The sequence below is a fragment of the Dipodomys spectabilis genome, unplaced genomic scaffold (genome assembly GCF_019054845.1).
Source record: "Dipodomys spectabilis isolate Male_0828 unplaced genomic scaffold, ASM1905484v1 ptg000325l, whole genome shotgun sequence".
In the NCBI taxonomy this organism is placed as follows: domain Eukaryota; kingdom Metazoa; phylum Chordata; class Mammalia; order Rodentia; family Heteromyidae; genus Dipodomys; species Dipodomys spectabilis.
This window is the reverse complement of record NW_024871002.1, coordinates 1,221,069-1,239,659: the sequence shown is the minus strand read 5'-3', so window position 1 is coordinate 1,239,659 and position 18,591 is coordinate 1,221,069. Positions and strand designations below refer to the sequence as shown.

The following is an 18,591-nucleotide window of genomic DNA, read 5'->3' as shown; positions in this document are numbered from 1 at the left end:
GGAGTTTCATGGACAGGGCTGACTTTGAATTGCGATCCTCAAGTCCCAGTCTTCCCTGTAATTAGGATTACAGGTGTAAGCCATCTGCTCCTGGCCTTAGTGATAGTTTTCAAGAAACAAACATGTTCATTTCTTTCATAGAGATAAATAAAATGAAATTAAGTGTAAGGTTCTAGGATCATAAACCAACTTTGTGTCCCAGATATGGCAGTAGCTCTGTGATTGATCTTGCCCATGTTACTTACCTTCTCCAAGTCCTTTATTTCTTCATTGAATTGAGATTCATTTAGTCACACATTAAGATTAACAGAACTATTCATCGTGCAGATGCTTGTGAGGGTTGAGTGGGAGAATGTTTGTTATGGTAATCATTCATGACACACCTATTTATAGAGTGCTTTCTATGAAGTAGGCATTGGGAATCTTATTAGACGTAAAAAAAAAAAAAAAAAGCCCCAGTATCCCTATTGTCAAGGTGCTTAATTTCTTATGAAGACACACAATAAACATAGAAATGAATATCTATGTCATACCAGGTAGTATTAAGTACTATACTAAAAAACAAACGGTAAACTAGAATAAAATGAAAAGGAGTTGCTGTTTAAAGAGGTCAGACATGTTTCTGTTAAAGTGACATTTGAGCAGAGGCCTAGCAGAAACAAAGTGAGCCTCTTGCATTTCTGGGGATAAGCTGGGAACAGCAAGCACAAAGGCCTTGAGAAGCCTAGCTAGGTATGTTCAAGGAGCAGCAAGAATTCCAGTTTGGCTGCTGTGCAGAGTGATAAGGAAAGACCTTGGAAGGTCAGTTGGGGTGCTATCAGGTAAGGCCCATGAGGCCAAGATGAGAAGTTAGCACTTACTCAAAGTGCAATAGGAAGTCTTAGGGCTTTGGCTAGTAGAATGACATAATTTTGTGATTGTGTGTGTGTGTGTGTGTGTGTGTATGTGTGTGTGTGTGTGTATGTGCATACGCGTGCACACACACACTACTACTGAGGCTTGAACTCAGGGTAGTGACACTGTCCCTTTGCTTTTTCACTCAAGGCTGATGATTTATTACTTGAATCACACTTTCACATCTGAATAACATAATTTGATGTTAATTTTAAGGTATTATTCTGCCAATCATATATCTATATATCATACATAGCTCAAGAGGAGATGAAAAGGGACTGTCTATCAATGGTGGCTGTTGGCCTTAATTTTCATTAAGAAGCATAATGGTTATCTAACTTTCCAATCTTGTCCTTAGGTAGGAGAGCTCCTCATGCTTTGTGTGTTAAAGTCATTGCTTTTTCATCAAGTGGGGAAACATAGTAAAAGTTCTGAGAGTGATATGGAACAGGATTAGCATTCTTTTTTTTTTAATGCCTGTCCTGGGCTTGAATTCAGGGCTTGGGTGCTTTTCTTGAGCCTTTAAACTCAAGGCTCTACTACTTGACCTACAGTTCCACTTTTGACTTTGTAGTGGTTAACTGAAGATCAGAGTCTCATGGACTTTCTGGCCTGGCTAGTTTTAAATCATGATCCTCAAACCTCCTGAGATGCTAATATTACAGGCATGAGCCTCTGGCCCCTGGCAGGACTAGTATTCTTCAAATGAAGAAAAGAGGGAGAGGAAGCAAAGAAGTAGGAGGAGGAGGAGGAGGAGGAGGAGGAAGGAAAGGAAGGAAGGAAGGAAAGAAAGAAAGAAAGAAAGAAAGAAAGAAAGAAAGAAAGAAAGAAAGAAAGAAAGAAAGAAAGAAAGAAAGAAAGAAAGAAGAGTTCTCTTATTGGTATCTTTAAGGGTGTGGAATTTTTTATATTTATATTACCTATGCCTGCCCTCTAGCGGCAGTGAGTGAAATGCCATGTAACCTCAGAAATAGCCAAGTTTTGGGATTTTTGTTGTTGTTAGTTTGTTTACAAAATGTTAGTGCTGAAACGGGTTCTAGACATTTCTTTTTACAGATAAAGAAACTGAAGCCCAAGTGTGGGTGACTTGCCTTTAGAGTCACTCAACTAGTGTTAGAAAAACTGAGCCAGGCCTGTGACATGTTTCTTGACTCAGTCCTGGGATCTTTCTAGCAACCTTTGCTATCTGTTGTCCCTATAAATGACATTGTTATATCCATTCGTTTAACATCTGTTTGTAGAGCTGTTGTTATGTATTTACTGTTTTCCTACCTACTGTGAGACTTCAAAGAAGAATAATTACAGTCATTGTCCATACAGCGATTACAACCTAAATGAAGAAACAGAGCAGACAAGTTAATTGACAGTATGTAAAAATACAGATAGTCTCTTATGTGATTGAATGTTGAATGTGTCCAAGTATAGAAGTTCCAGTGCACTGAAGACCTAGTGTGGACTAGCGGGCTTCTATCTTCATCTTACCCTTTGTTTTCTTGTTTGCTTATTCAGCCATTCACCATTTACTTATTGAGAACCTACTATAGGCCAAACATTGTTTTGAGTGATGGAAGTATAATAGGAAACATTTCAAACAACATAGCTGCTATCGTTGATGTTTAGATAGATTATAAAGATATGAGTAACTTCAGGTAGAAGTGAATGCTGGAAGGAAAATAGACTCAGTTCACGGGATTTCAAAGGACCAGGAGTACATTCTAGACAGACTTGTCATGGAAAGCTGTCTGAAACACTGTCTTTTAAAATTGTTGATGGGGGCTGGGAAGGTGGCTCAGTGGTAGAGCGCTTGCCTTGCATACATGAGGCCCTGGGTTCGATTCCTCAGCACCACATAAGCAGAGAAAAAAGCCGGAAGTGGTGCTGTGGCTCAAGTGGTAGAGTGCTAGCCTTGAGGTAAAGAGCTGAGGGACAGCGCCCAGGCCAAGAGTTCAGGCCCCATGACCTGACCCCCCCAAAAAGAATTGTTGTTGGTCATGGGACTTGAACTCAGAGCCTCAGTACTGTCCCTGAGATTTTCTTGCTCAAGTCCAGCACTCTACAACTTTGAGCCACAGCTCCACTTCTGGTTTTCTAGTAGCTAAATGAAGATAAAATTCTCAGGGACTTTTCTGCCCAAGCAGGCTTTGAACTATGATCCTCAGATCTCAGCCCCCTTAGTAGCTAAGAGTATAGGCATGAGCCATATAATGACACTGTCATTTTGAGCTGAAAAGAAACAGGAGAAGACAGCCATGGGTGATGATAGAATGCAGTGGTAGGTGTAAATATCTTTCACTGGTGTGTTTGCAGGACAGAAGAAAAGACAGCATAGCTGGAGTACAGCACGTAGTGGAGGGGTGTTTGTTGCCAAGAGCTGAGCAAGTTTGAGTACATGCGTAGGTAAGGGAAGCTGATGATAGCTCTTTGCTTATGGTGTTTGTTTTGTTTTGAACAGGAAAAGATGGCATTATCCAATTTGCATTTCAAAAAGAACATTCTGGCTGCTACGTTGAGAATAAATTAAATAGAAGCAATACTGGTAGCAGGGAGATCCTTCCTGCATGGAATGCCTGTCTCTTTCTCCATGCCATCATCTTGCCTAGTCCCTGATTTGCCTCCTCCCTGGAGCCTTACCTAATATTTTCTCCCACTGTAGCTCAGTTATTCATCCTTTATGAATTTTGTAGATGCCACTGCCATACCATTTTCTGTTTACACTGAAGTGATTTAGTTTTAGTGTGCCTGTGTCTGTGTGTCTGTGCGTCTGTGTCTCTGTCTGTCTGTCTGTCTGTCTGTCTGCCTTCCTATCTGCCTGCCTGTCTGCCTGCCTGCCTGTCTGTCTGTCTGCCAGACTTGTAGCAGGGCCTTGAGCTCTCACTAGATTTTCTTGCTCACCAGCTGACACTCTACCACTTGAGCTATACCTCCATTTCTAGCTTTTTTTTGGCAGTTAATTGGAGATAAGAGTCTCACAGACTCTTCTGCCTGGGCTGCCTCTGAACCTTCATTCTCATATCTCAGCCTTCTGAGTAGCTAGGATTGTAGTGTGGGCACTGGTGCTTAGCATAGTGTCTTCTTTTTGATATGTTTGAATACTGGAAGTATGTTCAATGCGCCTTTCTTGAATGAGAAAATAAATGGTTTCACTGGAGTAGAGGTTTGAACTTGTCTTGGAAGGATAGCTAGGATTTTCTAAAATCTGAATAATGGCACACAGGTAGGACAATGTCAGATAGATTAGTGTAGACACAAGAAAGAATAGGATAGACACAAGCTGAAAATGTAGGCTGGATAGTATGTCACTTGAACTTACTAATTCCCCAGGCCAGGCTTGCTCAACTCTGGCACTATTGACATTTAGCAGGATAAGCCTTTATTGTAGAGTCTCCTGTATATAGTAAGATACCTCTGCCCACTAGAGCTTGGTAGCACCTTCCTCCACTTGTGACAACCAAAAAGTGTCTCTAGACATTGCCAAATCTCCTGGGGGGAACAGTGGCCTCTGGTTGAGAACCAGGTAATTACCCTATTACCCCAGGTAATAGGGAAGCATCAAGAATAAAATCTTGAGCTATTACCAGTGGTTCACACATGTAATCCTAGCTACTCAAGAGACTGATTTGAAGCAGTTTAAAGCCAGCCAGGGAAGTAAAGTCTGTGAGACTATTATGTCCAATAAAAAAAAAGCCAAAAGTGGAACTGTGGCAGTACCCGAGCCTTGAGTTCAAGCCCCAGGACTGGCACTAAAATAAAATATTGAGTTGTAGGGGTGTAGCTTAGTAGTAGATCATTTGCTTCACATATATATGGCCCTGGGTGCCATCCTTAGCACTGCAAAAAAAATCTTGGTAGGAGGTAGTCTAATCAGCATTGGAATACAGTGGAAGATAATAAGAGATACATTGGGAGGAAAGAGAAACTGTACTGATACCTAGTAGAAAGTTATTTAGTATCTTGGTTATAGGTAGAGAATCCTGAAAAGGGGCAAAGACAGGGAGGATGGACAGAGGGGCATATAGGAGGAACAATCTGGAAGGACTGACCACGTATGCATCTGATGAGAGAGAACCAGCTCAGAGATTTTGGATGTCACTGTTGGAATAAGAGCCTTGCAAAGGGGTGGGGAGAATAAGGATGGAAGGTGGAAACACAAGTCAAGAGGACTGTTACAGATCAATGATGAGCTCCTGAAGTGCAAAGCCTTGGCTTTTCAACCGCTGTATTTCCCACAACACCACACAGGGATTTTATAATAGAAAGTGCTCCAAGGAGGATTGATTTGGGGAGGGGAAGGTGGGATGCTGGCTGGGTGAATGATCAAGTGAGTGAATGTGGACAGAGGAAAAGAGAAGTTTCTTATGTTTTTAAATGTTACTGCTTGCAGTACTGATATATATATATATATATATATATATATATATATGTACATACTTCTTCATTGTAATGTGTGTAACACATCTATTATTAGAGACAGTGTTAGAACTTTGAAGAAGTGTAGTACGATGATGTTAAAATGCAAAAGGATTTCAGTTTTGGAGATTCTGCTGGTATGGAGCCAATTATATATACAAGTGTATTTCATTGAAGCCTGCCTGATCTCTCACCAGATTCAGTGGGAGCCCATATTCTACTGGAAAACAGAGAATGTAGGGGACAAGTGGGTACATCTCCAAGCACGTCTTCTTCCCCCTGCTCCCTACACACCATTGAATATTGGCTTGCCAAGTCCAGTGACTTTTTTAAAAAATCCTATATATACCAATTACATGTGTCATCTTCAGTTAAGCATTTAATATTAAGTCAACTTACCAAATCTCAATTCGAAATAGAGGCATGGATTCAGGCATTAACAAAGGTCCCCTGTCCCAGGAAATTTGCATTCAAAAGAGCTGATAGTCTATTGAATATGTTTTTCATTAACTAAATTTTTTGCTATTTCACATTTGCAAATTATATCATATTTCTGTTTTCATAACTAATAATGACTTATTTTAGTGTTTGCATGCCATGGAGATCCAAGTCATGATACAGTTTCTACCTGTAATTCTTATGCAACTCTTCCGAGTTCTCACAAATATGACCCAAGAAGATGATGTTCCTATCAACTGCACCATGTGAGTTTCGGTGTTAAAATACAAAGAAGCTATTTATTCAAGATCTTTCTCTCTTCTCCCCGCCCATGGAAGCATCCATTGCTATCAATTTTCCTTCTTGGAATTGCTTTGCCTTTTTTTTCTTTTTCATTCTACTAGTTTGGGCATGCTGTATTTTCATTGTTATTTGTCGAGATATTTTTAAATTGCCCTTTGATTCCTTTATTTTGGCTGGTTGTTCAAGAGCATGTTGTTTAATTTCCACATATTTTTGAATTTTCCACAGTTCCTCCTGTTACCAGTTTTGAATTTTGTGCCAGTGTTGTTGAAAACAGTACTTGATACAATTTCAGTTTTCTTCAATTTATTAACACTTATTAACACTAATGTGTGGTCTATCCTGGTGAATATTTTTTGTACACCTGAGAAGAATATATTCTGTTGCTGTAAATGGAAGTTCTCTATAAGACTATTAGTTAGGCCCATTTGGCCTAAGTGTAGTTCAAGTCTAATATTGCCTTATTAATTTTCTGTCTGGCTGACTATTCCATTTTTGAAAGTGGGATGTTGAAGTTTCCTAGTATTATTTTATTGCTATTTACTTCTCCCTTCATGTCCTATAATAGTGACTTTGTATATTCATGAACACAAATACATTTTCAGTTTACATCAGTTCCAGTGATGTAAGTGTTCTGTGTTGGTGCTGTCCAGTATATTAGCTACTCTTCACTTGTTGGCTCTCACGCACTTGAAGTATGGTTAGTTCAGCTAAGGGCTTTTTTTTGTCAGTTGTGGGGCTTGAATTGGAACCTGGGTGCTATCCCTGAACTCTTTTTTTTCTCAGGGCTAGCACTCTGCCACATGGAGCCACGGTGCCACTTCTGATTGAGTGGTTAATTGGAAATAAGAATCTTACAATTTCTGCTGAGGTTAGCTTCGGATCATGATTCTCAGATCTCAGCCTCCTGAGTAGCTAGGATTACAGGTGTGAGCCACCTATGCCTGGTTCTAAATTTTTAATTCTGTTTTACTTTAGTTCGAGTCCATTTAAACAGCCGCATATGATTAGTATTTCTCATTTTGGACAGAATGTGGCGCTAGGCTATCAATTTTGACTTGAAAGAATAAAGGCTTTTTTTTTCTCTCTTTTTCGTGTGGATCCTGGAGCTTGAAACTAGGGCGTGAGCATTGTCCCTGAGTTTTTTTTTGTTGCTGTTGTTTGTTTTTTGCTGAAGGCTAGCACTCTACCACAGCTCCACTTCCCATTTTTTAGGTGGTTAATTGGAGCTAAGAGTCTCAGGAACTTTCCTGCCCGGGCTGGCTTAGAACCATGATCCTCAGATCTCAGCCTCTTAGATAGCTAGGATTACAGGCATGAGCCACCAGCACCAAGCTAGCATATTATTTTTATACAAAAACTAACCAAGATAGAGAGTAGAAGGCAAACACTCTTGCTTTTTGGCATTCAAATAGGAAGACTTTCAAAAATTGTGAGCTTAGTGTTGGATAACTCTGGCCTGAGCTTCTCACAGCTTGTCACAGCCTCTTCCCCTGGGCCTCAGGCTACTTGCACACTGTTTATCTCTGCTGCTGGGGACCATCAAGTTGAAAATTTTAGAAGCATTGCTCTAACCCCAAAATGTGGTTCCCAGCCCAGCAGCACCAGTATCACCTGGGAGTGAAATTAGTGAAAATACTCACCATTAACTTCACCTCTCAGCTACAAAATTAGAAATTCTGGGAGTGGAGCCAGGCAACCTGGTAAGAAGCCTCCTGTGTGATTCGAATGCTTGTGGGTATTTGAGAAACTTTGCTCATCTCTTAACTTTAAATCTTTGTATGAATTTTATATTTACTTCTGATTTTCCTACATGTCCCTAGCCTTTTTCCTCATTGGTTGGTATGTTTTCCATTTCATCTTTTTAAGCTTTTCCCTTTATTCTTACTGGAAGGAATTTCAATATTTACTCTAAGGTCTTTTACTACAGTGGCTGTGGTCATAATTCAAATGCATACATAGTTTTAGAAAGGAGAAGAAACATCAAAGGGGCCAAAATAAAAATATCCCTCTTTTGAACCAGGAAATAAATTATTATTGTTGTTGTTATTGTTGTTATTATTTGAAGTACTAGAATTTGAGCTTGGTGCTTTGCTCTTGTAAGGCAAATACTCTACCAACCACTGAAGCCACACTTCCAGCCCTTTTTGTTCTGTTTACTTTTGACATAGGCTATGTTGTTTTGTTTTGTGTTTTGTTTTTTTTTGCCTATCTAGCCTGAACAGTGATCCTACTATTTTATGCTTTCCTCTGTAGCCAGAATGAGAGACAGGCTCTCTCCCATGTTCAGCTCTTTGTATTGAGATCGGGGTCTCATGAACTTTTTAGCCTGACTAGCCTGAAATCGTGACCTTCCTGATCTCAGCCTCCCTTGTAACCGAGATGACAGGTGCATGGCACCCAGTTATTGGTTGAGAAGGTATCTCATGAACTTTTTGCCTAGCCTGGTCTCACACTGTGATCCTCATAGTCTCCATCTCCTGAGTAGACAGGATTGTAAGCATGAATATCAGCACGTGGCCTTGAACCAGGAGATGCATTTTATGACCATGAGCATATTAGATGCTAAAATCTTTGTTAGACTTCAACTATTGTTTATGTAATTGTCTCACTTTTAAGGAGGAGTGCTAGGTATGTCTAGGGTTAGTGATAATGATGTTATTTAACAGTCAAACTCTGGTAATGAACTGTAGCATGACATACTGACTTCTGTGAATATCATTTCAGGGTCCTCTTACATATTGTATCAAAATGCCATGAAGAAGGCTTGGATAGTTATTTAAGATCCTTCATAAAGGTTTGTGAAATAGGCTTTCTTGTGGGTGGCATGTTTTATGGGACAGTTGTGTCTTACAATTCATTTTCTTGGTTTACAGTATAGCTTCCGACCTGAGAAACCAAGTGTTCTTCAGGCCCAGCTAATACATGAAACCCTGGCTACTACGATGATAGCTATATTGAAACAGTCTGCAGATTTCTTAGCAATAAATAAACTGCTAAAGGTAAGAACAGAAGACAATCAGGAACAAAGGCAGCCATATGTTCACTCAAGTGGAACCCTCCCTTTTCAATTCTCATTTTTCATGAGAACCTTCTTCATCCTCCCTATCCATTCTTCAATCAAATGTAGTAGACAAATTTTGGGTCAGACAAAGCTGGGTTAGAATCTTGTATGAGTTAACAATGTAGTACTGTGACCTGGAGCTAGTTTTTTTTTTTTTTTTTTTAGCATCTCTGAGCCTCCAATTTCCCATGTCTAAATTATCAAAGAGCAATGAAAACTTAATAAAAAATGTAGGGAGTCAGAACTGAAAAAAGTGCAACCTCTGATTTACATCCTTATATTCTACAATTATATTACCAACTTAGTTATGTGATTTTGTTGCAACCCAAGTATAATCAATGCTTTATTTAAATTTCTCATTGACCATAGATCAGTGTCCACGCACCATTAACAAATGAGATTTAGCAAGTCTAAATAAAGGCATTTAAGCTTACTGATCAAAAAAATAAATTATTAATATTTTTCTTTATTTCTTTTGTGTAGGTGTATGCTGGTATTAGGGCATAAACTCAGGGCCTTGTGGTATTGCTTGGCTCTTTCACTCACAAGTAGCACTCTACCACTTAAGCTATGCTTCCATTTCTGGCTTTTTGCTGGTTAATTGGAGATGTCTCACAGATTTTTCTGCCAGGGCTGCCTTTGAACCTTGGTCCTCATGTCTCAGCCTCTTAAGTAGCTATAATTACAAGTGTGATCCATCAGTACCCAACCAAATCATTAATATTTGATACATATTTTCTGCCAGGTACTAGACACTCAATAAATCGTAGCTCTGGTTATCACCATTTTGATTAATTATGGATAGAATTTTGGGCATCTTGGGATTCATCTGTTTCAAGATTTTCCCTCTTCCAAATTATATTATATGGATTCTATGCCTCCATCAGAAAGAATGACATTGCCCCATTTGTTAGGAAATGGAAAGACTTGGAAAAAATTATATTAAGTGAAGTAAGCCAGGCCCAAAGAAACATAGGTCCCATGGTTTCCCTTATTTACAATAACTAGTATATGTCTGAGTCAAGCAGAAAAGGTCAGATAAGTTGCTGTTAGGGAAATGAACCCTAAGATATGTATTCAAATGTTTTTTTCTTTGATGCGATTGTTTCTAACACATTTATAAGATTATTTCTTTGTTGCTTTGTATGTCCCTCCCCCACAATATAACCCCTGCTTTCACTGTATTTGATATTGGTATAATTTGTGGAGGGGAAGGGAAAAAACAAATCGTTTAAATAGGAATACAGGTGGACCCATTGCAACAATGAGATGTACAAGTTGTTATGTGGAAAATGAACTTTACAACTTTGGTGGGAGGGGGAGGAGGGTTGGGTGGGGGGGCAGGGGAAGGATGGGATGGGAAGGGGAAACAAAGGAGGAGGCTACAATGCTTGATAAGAAATGTACTCATTATCTTGCCCATGTAATTGTAACCCCTTTGTACAGTATTTTCACAATAAAAAAATAAAAAATAAAAAAATTATATTATATGGGCAAATACATAGATCACTTAGGCTGTGAAAGTGTTGTATAAAAGTCAGAGTTGCCTCAGCTGAATGCAGGCAGTAATAATAGTCATTGCAGAATATTTAAAAAGGGTAACAAGATTAAAAGTTAGTTTGCTTTTAATCACCAGGCATGGCTCAACAAAACAATGCCAGTACTAGGAGCCAATGGCTCACACCTGTACAGTAGTGCTAGCTACTCAGGAGGCTGAGGACTGAGGTTTAGTGTGTGCACTGGTACTGAGACATGAACTCAGGGTCTGGACACTGTCCCTTACCTTTTTTGCTCAAGGCTAACCTCTACCACTTGAGTTACAGCTCAACTTCCAGCATTTTGGTGCTTAACTGGAGATAAGAGTTTTATGGACTTCCCTGTCCAGGATGGCTTTGAACCATGATATCCTCACATCTCAGCCACTTGCATAGGATTACTGGCATGCTGCGGAGCATCAAGGTTTAAAACCAGCCAGGCAGCTCTTATCTCCAACTAACCACACACACATACACACACACAAACACACACACACACACACCCCAAACAGAAGAAGTGGATATGTAGCTCCAGTGAAAGTGCTAACCATGAGTAAAATACTCTAGCCAAGTAAGAATAGGATTGAGGGAGTGGGGGGGGAAGGCCATTGTCAGTGATGAACTTCCCTCATAGATCACTGTTGAACCTTCATGTACAATAGGACCTTTTTGCTAAACCAAATCAGAGGTATCTGAGACTACTAGCCAGTTGAAATAATTTTCAAATGTTAGCAAAATTCAAAGAGGCTATCTATAGTAAGTCATCAAACTTTATTAAACTTTAAAAGATTTGGGTAACTGTTAAGGTTTTATTTTTATTTTTGTTTCCTTTTTTAGTATTCATGGTTTTTCTTTGAAATAATTGCAAAGTCAATGGCCACATACTTGTTGGAAGAGAATAAAATTAAGGTAAGTAGGCTCAACTTATAATTTTAAATTCTTTTATACTATAAAATTTGTTTTAAAGTTACAGATTGGGATTCCTTTATCTGAAATGGTTGGAAACAGAAGAATTTCAGATTTTTAAGTATTTATATATGCATAGTAAGATATTTTGGGATTGGAACTCAAGTTGTAGCCTGAAATCTGTTTCCTATGTAACTTATATGCATACTCTTTAAGATATTTTTATGCAACAATTTACGTTTGTACTCTGTTTGTTATTTTCTTATATGTTCTTTTTAGTGGCACTAGGTTGAAACTACATGCTTCATGCTTGCTAGACTGCCCATTTTACAGTGCTTTGTGGGGTTGGGGGCACTTTACCACTGGAGCCACAGCTCTGCTTCTGTCTTTTGTAGTTAATTGTAGATAAGATTCTCACAGACTTTCCTGCCCGGGCTGGCTTCAAACCACGATCCTCAAATCTCAGCCTTCTGAGTAGCTAGAATTACAGATGTGAGCCACTAGTGTCTAGCTTAGTGTTATTTTTAAGAATGGGCCTCACTTTCTATCCAGGCTTATATGAGAGCTATAATGTACTTTTAGATTTCCTGTAGTTGCTAAGATCACAGGTACATGCCACTGACTCCAGCTTTCTGCTTCGGAGGTGGAGGACAGTCTCTTGGACTTTTCTGCCTGGCTAGCCTGGAACTGTGATCCTCCTATCCTTCCCAGGTAGTTAGGATCACAGTTGTGATCCTACCCAGATCCCACTGCGCCTGTGTTTTGAGTTGTATCCCAATACATGAGGTCATTGTGGAATTTTCCAGTTGTGGTGTCACATTAATGCTCAATTTCAGAGTTTGAAACATGTTGGATTTCAAAATTTTCGATTAAGAATGCTCAACCTATCCCAAGGAATGTTCTTAGTTATAGGAATAATAAAACTAAGTCTTGTGGAATAAAATAATCATCTCAGTTATTATTTTAAAAAATAACTTCTGAGCCAGGTGCTGGGGGCTCACACCTGTAATCCTAGCTACTCAGGAGGCTGAGATCTGAAGATCACAGTTCAAAGCCAGCCTGGGCAGGAAAGTCTGTGAGACTATTATCTCCAATAAACCACCAGAAAACCAGAAGTAGCGCTGTGGCTCAAGTGGTAGAGTACTCATCTTGAGCTGAAGAGCTCAGAGACAGCACCCAGGCCCAGAGATCAAGCTCCATGACCGACTAAATTAATTAGTTAATTAATTAAACTTTTGAACAAGACACCCATGGCTCATGCCTATAATCTGGCTACTCAGTAGGCTGAGATCTGAAGATTGCTTATTAAAGCCAGCCTGTGCAGGAAAGTCGGTGAGACTCTGATCTCCATTAACTACCATAAAAGCCAGAAGCAGAGCTATGGCTCAAGTGGTAGAGTACCAGCCTTGAGCAAAGAAGCTCAGGGACTGTTCCCAGGCCTTATGTTCAGGCCCCAGGACTGGAACAAAAAAAATTTATAGAGAGACTTTACTGAAACTGAGATATGTGGTTTTTGTATCAGAAAAAAATAGATTATAATCTTGTGTGACTGAATTGTGGGAACAGGAGTTTCCAAAGGTGGGTCAAGATGATCCATTCTTACTGATAATTTTGGTTATTTATATTATTAGAGAACAAAATTGTTCCTGTAAGGATCTAGAATAAAATATATACTGCCCTGGTGATGTCATCTCTTTTGGTAGAGTCTATACTGGGTTTGAACTCAAGGTTTCACACTTGCTTACGTCCTTGCTCAGCCAGTACTCTACCACTTGAGCCACATCTCCTGCCCATATTTTGCTGGGTATTTTGGTGATGGAAGCTCACCGATTTTTCTGCCCAGGTTGACTTTGAAACAAGATATTCCAGATCTCAGCCTCCTCAGTAACTAGGATGTAATCCACCAGTACCCAGTTCAATGATGTCTTTTTTTAACCAGGTGCAAAAATCATACTTCAGTTTAAAAACACTTACATAGAATGTATTTGAAGGTAAAAATGGCAATTGCTTTAAGGCTTTTTCTATCCCTATTGAAGCTTCCCAGGGGCCAGAGATTTCCTGAGGCATACCATCACGTCTTACACTCACTGCTGCTTGCCATAATTCCCCATGTGACTATTCGCTATGCAGAGATTCCTGATGAGTCAAGAAATGTGAATTATAGTTTGGCTGGTTTTCTGAAGGTGAGTTAAAATGCAGCCTGAACCTGGTAAGGAACTCTTCTTGAAAGCATAAACAAAAAGTTCTCTTTTTTCCTACTGACTGGATGAGCTAGTTCTTTAGGCTATTGGGCTAACTCTGGACTGAAATGCTGAATCAGTTCCGCCAAGTTTGGACCTCACCTCCACTCCACTAAAATAACTAATTAAATCAAAAGCCCCACAATGGTGGTTTTGCCAGAAGACAAGTTTTACCTATTTTACAGTATATTTTAAGACATATTTCATCTAAATGCTGTTAGGTAGGTCACATACATCGGAAGTTTACCATAGTCTCTACTCCTTATCATTCCCCTCACACTCTTTTTGTATTTAAATTACCTCCCCCCCCACCCTGCATTGGCTTTTGAATGTGCAACTTTGAATCTAAAGCAACCTATTTGGTATCATAACTACACCATGAAAGTTGGTAATATATGTCAATGAAAATTGTTAGTTTGCATTGATGAGGTTATTCTATTTGGGAGATAGCAGAAAAATATGTATGAAAGAAATCTGCTTACCATTGTTTTATTAGTGTCAATATGGAAGGGGCAGTATTAGAATGCAGCTGTTTTATAAAATGGGTAACAATATTTTATTTTTCACAGAGGACAGGTGTCACTTTGTAATACATTTAGTATGCCCTTTTTTCCATTACCCTTTCTCCTGATAGCTCTTCACCATGCATCAGCTTTTATTGAGAACTTCATGGTCACTAGGTATGGTAGCACCTACCTGGAATCCTAGCACTAGGCAGGCTGAGACACAAGGACTGAAAGTTAAAGGCCAGTGTGGGCTACATAGAGAGACCTTGTATTAAAAAAATAGTTCATGAACAATAATTCACTTAATCAGTTTTAGCATCTGACATACCCTTGTTATTTTAATTAAAAATTCATACATAGGGCTGGGAATGTGGCTTAGTGATAAAGTGCTTGCCTGGCATACATGAAGCCCTGGGTTCAATTCCTTAGTACCACATAAACAGAAAAGCCAGAAGTGGAACTGTGGCTCAAGTGGAAGAATACTAGCCTTGAGCAAAAAAAGAAGCTCAAGGACAGTGCTCAGGCCCTGAGTTCAAGCCCCAGAATATGATTTTACTTGAGGAAGGCAGAGTCTTCTGACATTTCCCAAGCTGGCCTCAAATTCCTGGGCTCAAGGGATCTTTCAGTCTCAGCCTCCAAAAGTAGCTGCCACACAACAGTGACTGAATCTGACTCTGACTTTCTAATGTAAGAATTATTTTGAGGGGCTGGGAAGATGACTCAGTGGTAGAGTGCTTGCCTTGCATACATGAGGCCCTGGTAGAGTGCTTGGCTTGCATGCATGAGGGTCTGGGTTCGATTCCGCAGCACCACATAAACAGAAAAATCTGGAAGTAGTGCTGTGTCTCTAGTGGTAAAGTACTAGCCTTGAGCTGAAGAGCTGAGGGACAGCACCCAGGCCCAGAGTTCAAGCCCCACAGCCGACAAAAATATCATTCTAGCTGAGATCTAGAGGATTGTAGTTCAAAGTCAGCAAGACTCCATGAGAATAGTCTGAGAGATTTCATCTCCAAAACTATGCTGGACACATAGCTCAAGTGGTAAAGTGCTAGCCATGAGCAGTCTAGAGGGCCAGAGTTCAAACCCCAATATCAGCAAAAAATAAGTAACAATAATAATCCATATGTCTTTTTAAATTAAAATAAGTAGCCTGTCACTGGTGGCTCATGCCTGTAATCCTAGCTACTCAGGAGGAGGCTGAGATTTGACGATCACAGTTCAAAGCCAGCCCAGGCAGGAAAATCCTTGAGACACTTATCTCTACTAAACAAGTGGTAGAGTGTTAGCCTTATGAAAAAAGAGCTCAGGAATAGTGACCATTCCCTGAGTTCAAGCTCCACAACCGACAAAAATAAATAAATAAAGTAAAATAATGATGAGATTATCTGAAATGTAAAGTGTTCAGCAGACGTTAAAAATAAAGTTTACTATGTACAGGGAACAGAATATTGTTGATTTAATAATAGTATTTGCTTAATTAGAGTAAACAAACATTTGTTAGGCTTCTATGTGAGGATTCAGAGAGGTGAGCTCACATTCAAATACATATAATGATAAAAGTAGTAGCACTGAAAACACAAATAAAATACTATAGAAGAATGAGAAATGGACAGTTATGACCAGGCATCATTAGCAAAAGCAAGAATCATAGTTTACCCTTCTCCAAGACAGATCTGCTATTCAGCCAGAATGGCAGCAAGCTCTATTGTGAAGCAAAGTTAGAAGTAAGTTAGAACATGCTCCTGAGCATCCTTCACTTCCGAGCTAAGGAGTTGGAGGCAACAAGAAGATATTTCATTGTTTTGGGGAAGAAGATGACATGATTAGTGGTGTTTTAGACATTAATCCAAAGGAAATGTATGGAGGGGTGAGAGCCTGCTGGGCAATGAGAGCCTTAATGACTAGAATGACAGCAAGGTATCTATATCTTTGTTAAAATGAAAATATCATCTTAGTGTGGTGGGTTTTTTTTGGCAGGGGGAGGTGCTGGCCCTAGGCTTGCACTCGGGATTTGGGCCCTGTCTCTGAGCTTTTGTGCTCAAGGCTATCACGCCATCACAGCTCCATTTCTGGCTTTTTGTTAGTTAATTGGAGATGAGAGTGTCACAGACTTTCCTGCCCAGGCTGACTTCAAACTGCAATTCTCAGATCTCAGCCTCCTGAATAGTTGGGATTTCAGGCATGAGCCACACTGGCTCCTAGCTGTAGAAGAAATTTTAAATCTTTTTGGAATTTCTATGTGCAACATATTCAGATTCACATAACTAACCTTTTATTTCACTTTGGTTTCTACAGCGCTGTTTGACACTGATGGATAGAGGATTTGTTTTCAATTTGATAAATGACTATGTGTCTGGATTCAGCCCCAAAGATCCCAAGGTAAGTTATGAGGACATAATCATAGTGGGTGTCGGACATTAGAGCATGCCCCCCCAGGTGATGCTTGTTCTGTTGTGAGGGGATTTGGACCAGCTGTTTTCATTGTGCTGTTTTCAGTATTAGTGTAACTCAAAGCAGGGACTATTTGGATGTGTTTTAAGGGGTTCCCAAGACCACCTGCCTGTTTGCAATTCATTAGCATCATTCTGGTGACCTGATGAGGGTCTTCGGCTGGAGTCTGTGGCTGTTCCCAGACAGACTTCTGAACTCTTTCCCTTCTGATTAGAGTCACTCTCCTCCAGCAGTGAAGCAGCCATATGTGTCTAAGAGTTGTTGTTTTTTCCAGATAATCGCATGTGAACCTCAGAGTTGAGTGGGTTTTATTGGGAAACTAGTCATCTATTGAAGCTGATCAAACTTTCAGATGCTCAGAAAAGAAAACAAAACGATGTTCGCCATAAATCACACTGTCAGTCCAAAGGCTCCTAGAAAAGACACAGTCTCATCCTGTAGGGAATATATCAAAATCCCATTTCTGCAAGTGGCATTGTGGCTCAAGTGGTAGAGTGCTAGCTTTGAGCACAAAGAGTCTCAGGGACAGCATCCAGGCCCTGAGTTCAAGCCCCACAACCGACCAAAAATAAATAAATAAATCATACCAAAATCCCATTTTCCAGTTGCAAATCAACATCAGCATTATGACAGGTCTTTGAAATGCAGCACTATGGGGCCTGCTGTACTTACTGTCTCTTGCAAAGGTTTCATCTCCAGGCCTTCTTAGAATACTTACACCTTCCTGTTACAAATTAAAAACACAACTTCTAATGTTTTGTAAGTACTTGCTGAATCTAAGTTAATATATGATATCCTCCCATTTAGGTTCTGGCTGAATACAAATTTGAATTTCTACAAACAATTTGTAATCATGAGCATTACATTCCTCTGAACTTGCCAATGGCGTTTGCAAAACCTAAACTGCAACGAGTTCAAGGTACGTATTTGTGTTTTCCATTTTTTGAAATTGTTTATTTCCATTTTTTATTGTGAAAATACCTTACAGAGGAGTTACAATTACATGGGCAAGATAATTAGTACATTTCTTATCAAGCATTGTAGCCTCCTCCTTTGTTTCCCCTTCCCATCCCTTCCCATCTCCCACCCACCCTTCCCCCCTCACCCCTCTTCCTGCCCAAAGTTGTAAAGTTCGTTTTTCGACATTATTGTAGCATGTTTTCTAGCTAAACCAGTTAGCCTGAAGTTAGCTGCAGTACTGTTAGCATGTGAAGATTCTGTCCATTAAGACTATGGCGCCTTTTCTCTGTAGTATCAGTGGGAGTATTCACAGATTGGAGAAACTGGGTGTGTAACATAGATTTCTGTGTAAACACAGATGTCAGATAGTAGGAAAATTTCTCTTTGCAATAGAGTGTAGGAGCTTATTTGAATCTTAAATGAAGAAAAAGCATACAGAGAAAGCATAGAAAAAAGGAAATATACAGAGGACAATAGTAGCATGTATGTACTAAACTTATGAAATGCCTGTAGTATTGATCTCCATTGCTAGTTTTATTGAATGCTTTGTTGTGTAGCACTATTCTTATGTTACTATGTTTTTTATTTGTCCCCTTTCTTTTCATATATTAATTAGATTTTTTTTCATTTGCGGTGGACCGTTTGACTTCAGTAGGTAGGTTTAACTCGGTTCACTCTAAAGTAGTAATGCTGTTTCTAAACGCAATTGATGGGATGAATGGCTAAAATGGATGGGGGCTTGGTTTGCTTTTCAAATCCTCCCTAGCCAACATGAGCCGTTAAATGTATCATACCCAGAACATCTAGACGGTGGTGTGTATGTCTTTATTTTTTTAAATAATCTTTGAGTGTTGTGAAAGGAATCATCCTTTTGAAGTCTGCCCTCA

At 39.5% G+C, this 18,591-nt stretch overlaps 1 protein-coding gene across 4 annotated transcripts in view; it reads left to right on the top strand.

Moving 5' to 3' along the window:
• Dock11 (dedicator of cytokinesis 11) overlaps positions 1-18,591 on the top strand; it is a 197,578-nt gene that overhangs the window by 115,106 nt on the left and 63,881 nt on the right. For 2 of the 4 annotated variants that reach the window (XM_042702477.1, XM_042702476.1), the window contains 8 exons: positions 5,887-6,005; positions 8,770-8,839; positions 8,919-9,044; positions 11,479-11,550; positions 13,584-13,730; positions 16,589-16,672; positions 17,552-17,663; positions 18,321-18,359. In XM_042702477.1, coding sequence (XP_042558411.1) covers positions 5,887-6,005; positions 8,770-8,839; positions 8,919-9,044; positions 11,479-11,550; positions 13,584-13,730; positions 16,589-16,672; positions 17,552-17,663; positions 18,321-18,359 — 769 coding nt within the window. The remainder of the gene's footprint in view (positions 1-5,886; positions 6,006-8,769; positions 8,840-8,918; positions 9,045-11,478; positions 11,551-13,583; positions 13,731-16,588; positions 16,673-17,551; positions 17,664-18,320; positions 18,360-18,591) is intronic. The other 2 variants (XM_042702479.1, XM_042702478.1) reach the window with 1 other exon arrangement.